This window comes from Mirounga angustirostris, unplaced genomic scaffold (assembly GCF_029215605.1).
Source record: "Mirounga angustirostris isolate CCGP_5_RB_7025 unplaced genomic scaffold, mMirAng1.0.hap1 SCAF_5, whole genome shotgun sequence".
Lineage (NCBI taxonomy): Eukaryota > Metazoa > Chordata > Mammalia > Carnivora > Phocidae > Mirounga > Mirounga angustirostris.
Genome location: NW_026991713.1, coordinates 58,596,253 through 58,600,799, shown reverse-complemented (window position 1 = coordinate 58,600,799; position 4,547 = coordinate 58,596,253). Strand labels below are relative to the sequence as shown.

At 41.0% G+C, this 4,547-nt stretch overlaps 1 protein-coding gene across 1 annotated transcript; it reads left to right on the top strand.

Annotated features, from left to right (window-relative positions):
* The first annotated feature begins 255 nt into the window (after window positions 1-255).
* LOC123838646 (olfactory receptor 6C4) lies at window positions 256-1,194 on the top strand. The gene has a single exon (XM_045867577.1). The coding sequence runs from the start codon at window positions 268-270 to the stop codon at window positions 1,192-1,194; it is 927 nt and encodes a 308-aa protein (XP_045723533.1). The 5' UTR covers window positions 256-267.
* The last annotated feature ends 3,353 nt before the right edge of the window (window positions 1,195-4,547 follow it).

Sequence of the window (4,547 nt, the reverse complement as noted above, 5' to 3'; positions counted from 1 at the left end):
AGGTTCAAAATGTTATTCTTCTGAAGAAAAATTGAGTAATTATTCTGTAATAGAGTCTGTCACCTTGGGGAATTAAAAAGACTTTAGGAATAAGGTCATTCACATAGAAGATATTGGGCTTCCATGGAGCCAAGTCCAGTGCAATGCAATGCTGGTTTAGGTCAACTGACATGACATGACTCATTAGGATCAGCTTTGTCTCTCCTATCCTGAAAAACTTGAGTTTCCATCACTCACCTCTACCTTTAGATCTCCTAAAGGTCAGCAATGAAAAACAGGACGTTTTCTGAGTTTATTCTGTTGGGCTTCACAAATCAACCTGAGGTCCAGGTTGTGATATGCATCTTTCTGTTCCTCATCTACGTGATAAGTGTCCTAGGAAATCTGACTATCATCATTCTCACTCTAGTAGACCCTCACCTCCAGACTCCCATGTATTTCTTCCTCCGGAATTTGTCCTCCTTAGAAATTTCCTTCACGTCCATTTTTATTCCCAGATTTCTGACCAGTGTGACAACAGGAAATAAAGTCATCAGTTTTGCTGGATGCTTGATTCAGTATTTTTTTGCTATATTTCTTGGGGCAACAGAGTTTTACCTCTTGGCTTCTATGTCCTATGACCGCTATGTTGCCATTTGCAAACCCCTGCATTACCTGACCATCATGAGCAATAGGGTCTGCATACAACTCATGTTCTGCTCCTGGCTGGGAGGATTCCTAGCTATCTTACCCGCAATCATCCTGATGAGTCAGGTGGATTTCTGTGCTTCCAATGTTCTGAATCACTATTTCTGTGACTATGGGCCCCTTCTGGAGCTGGCCTGCTCAGACACAAGCCTCCTAGAAGTGATGGTCATCTTCCTGGCAGTTGTGACTCTGGCGGTTACTCTGGTGCTGGTGACATTTTCTTATACACACATTATCAGGACCATTTTGAGGATCCCTTCCGCCCAGCATAGGACAAAGGCTTTTTCCACTTGTTCCTCCCACATGATTGTTATCTCCCTCTCTTATGGTAGCTGCATGTTTATGTACATCAATCCCTCTGCAAAAGAAGAAGGTGCCTTCAACAAAGGAATGGCTGTGCTCATTACCTCAATTACTCCCTTGTTAAACCCCTTCATTTACACTCTAAGAAATCAGCAAGTGAAGCAAGCATTCAAGGACACCATCCAAAAGATTGTGAAGCTTTGAAAGACAGTACCTTTCCATGAAAAATATATTTCACTTACTAAATGTGTGTTGAGTGTCTACTATGTTTCAAATGCTGAACTGGCCCTTGAGGGATAAATATATGAATGACATATGTCCTAAGTTCAAGGAATCTGCAGCCTAGTAAGACAGAAAGGTGTTAAATTGTAATTCATGTAGTTAGTTGACAAAAAATAAAAGAACATGGTAAGTGCTATTAGAGAAGAAAAATGAGAATCCATAAAAAGAACAGTTGGAGGGAGTTAATTATTTTCCAGAAATGACTTGAAAATTTAGAGGCAAAACATATTGCTTATTTAGAAGAGTGGAAAGATAAGAATTTAGAGGGAGAAAGAGAGGCCATCATGAAGGTATTTTTTAATTACAAACTATGGAGTTAGTTGACATTGGTGAGTCAAGAGAAGTTTTAAGAAAGGAAGTTATAATATCAGCATTATTTCGAAGGATATCTGACATTGGCATTGTTCTTCCTCATGGAGCCCTGGAGACTATGCTTTGGACAAAGTGTCAATAAATTGATTCTCCTCCCCTTTGTCATTCATCTTTCAACTGTAGCCATTACAACTTCCAACGTTCCCTAAAGGAAAAAAAAAAAAAAAAAGATATACATCTGATCCACTTTTCTCCAAATGAGGTGAAAAACCCCTAGATTTTGTCAACTTACACATCCATTTTCTAGAAGTTGTGATTAAAAGAGGCTTCTAGAGCCAAGGTTAAAAGCCTCCCGCTTCTAGACAGGATCTGTTGTTGCTTTTCTTAGCTGACATTTTTTTAAGTTAATGGCTGAAATCTCCCACTCTCTCTCTGTGGTAGTTTCTGGTGATTTCTTCTATTGTAATCTTATTTCATCTGTTGTTTACTTTCGTTAGATAGTAGGACAAATTCTGTGATATGACTCCATTCTTTTAACTTTTCCCCAAGTTTTTGTTTTTGTTTATAACATAAGCCATGGATGCCTGTTTCATAAATGGATAATGAATATAAAATAATAATATGGTTTTATATTTAGAATTCAGAATGTTATGAGTCTTAGCAACCAAATGGGAATAGACTACCCTACCAAGAACTCTATACATGGTTTCAAAGTAACAACAGCTTGAATATGAACTGGTGGTGGTAGGGCCTCAACTTAAAGGATGAAGAACATTTTTAGAAATCTGAGTACTTGCACATAGTTTAATAATATCCTAATGCATTGCAGAATGCTTGTTACTGTTTGAGTTACAAGTGGAACATCATCTTGTGTGTTCACGTGCTTTATATATGGTAATACTGTTCACTGGGATGATGCTTCTTGGGCATTTAAGAAACAAACTGTACTGGACTGGTTATGAGAGAAAATTTCCAGAACCACAGAAAATATTGAAGAGTGCATGGTATTTTGAATAAAAGGTCTTTTATGGAAAGCCATTGTTATTTTGAATATTTGAATTTCTTTGGTGGCTAAGCTAGAGATTAGTGATGATTTTTAATTTATTACAAATTGTTGGGGAACATCATCAAAAAGACATAACCCCGCTAAGCTGGGCCGGGGTTGGGGGTGGTGACCACATGCTCCTCGCCCCCTCCACTGTGCTTGGAATGTGGGTTCCCCTTGCCTTTCCCGCTCCCAGGAGTTATTCCAAGGACACAGCCTTGAGATAGTGATGTGGGGTTGACAACACCTGCACCGTATATGTGACTGAACCCAGGTAGGGCCTCTTTATAAACTCTTAAGATGCAGCGAGCGGGTGCAGGGATCCATTCATCTTGCTGCTGCCCAAGACAAGGATCTTATGTAAGTTCTCTATGCTTATTAAAACTGCCACCTACCCACCTGGAGTGGCCTCCTCTTTCTTCTGTCTCTCTCTGCCCTCTGAGAATGGGGGCTGGTTTCAGATTTCACCTGGGAAGCTCCCAAGAGGGTTACAAACCAATACAAATTCACTGAGCTATCAACTGATATAGAAATGTTCTTAAATAGGGGCGCCTGGGTGGCTCAGTTGGTTAAGCGACTGCCTTCGGCTCAGGTCATGATCCTGGAGTCCCGGGATCGAGTCCCGCATCGGGCTCCCTGCTCGGCAGGGAGTCTGCTTCTCCCTCTGCCTGCCACTCCCTCTGCTTGTGCTCTCTCTCTCCCTCTCTAACAAATAAAAAAATAAAATCTTTAAAAAAAAATTAATTTAGGAGGGAACATATCACCCTCTAAATGAGCTTGTCAAAAAAAAAAAAAAAGGTCATGCTCCTCTGAAACTGTTCACTAAACTGGCTTTATGCCAGCACATACTTGTAATATAATCTGAGTCATAGATAAGCAAAGGAATGAGTTTACTGATCTGAAGCTGAACCTTTGGAATGTTCAATTTCTAAATGTATGAGTTGGTGGGCTTTATCCCTTCTGTCACCACTATAGACAAGAATCAAAAGAGGGGCACCTGGGTGGCTCAGCGAGTTAAGCATCTGCCTTTGGCTCAGGTCCTGATCTCAGGGTCATGGGATAAAGCCCCACATCTGGTTCTTCACTCAGCATGGAGTCTACCTGCCCTTCCCCCGCTCCTACTGCCCCTCCCCCTGCTCTCCTGCTCTCCTCTAAAATAAATAAATCAAATCTCCTTTTTAAATAAATAAATAATAAATTTATCCAGAAGGTCACAAACCAGGGCTTCAGCTTCTGTTCATATGCATCACTAAACAGTAGAGCTAAAGCTATACAAAGATCATGAGTTCAAATGCCAAAATAACCACCCATCTTAGGAATATATCCACTGGGGGAGAGGGGCAAGATTCCACACCAGACAACACATGATGCAAAGAAGAATTGCTGGAACAGAAACAGCAAGAATTTAAAATAAGTATAATTTCAAAGCTGTAATCATCAAGACAGTATGGTACTGGCACAAAAACAGACACATAGATCAGTGGAACAGAATAGAGAGCCCAGAAATGGACCCTCAACTCTATGGTCAACTTCTTCAACAAAGCAGGAAAGAATGTCCAATGGAAAAAAGAGTCTCTTCAGGCGCCTGGGTGGCTCAGTCATTAAGCGTCTGCCTTCGGCTCAGGTCATGATCCCAGGGTCCTGGGATCGAGCCCCGCACCGGGCTCCCTGCTCCATGGGAAGCCTGCTTCTCCCTCTCCCACTCCCCTTGCTTGTGTTCCCTCTCTCGCTGTCTCTCTCTCTCTCTGTCAAATAAATAAATAAATAAATCTAAAAAAAAAAAAAAGGACAGTCTCTTCAACAAATGGTGCTGGGAAAATTGGACAGCCACATGCAGTGGAATGAAACTGGACCATTTCCTTACACCATACACAAAAACAAACTCAAAATGGATGAAAGACCTAAATGTGAGACAGGA

What these genes read in the sequence shown, in the direction of transcription:
- LOC123838646 (XM_045867577.1), top strand. Translation starts at nt 268, where the DNA reads ATGAAAAACAGGACGTTTTCTGAGTTTATTCTGTTGGGCTTCACAAAT.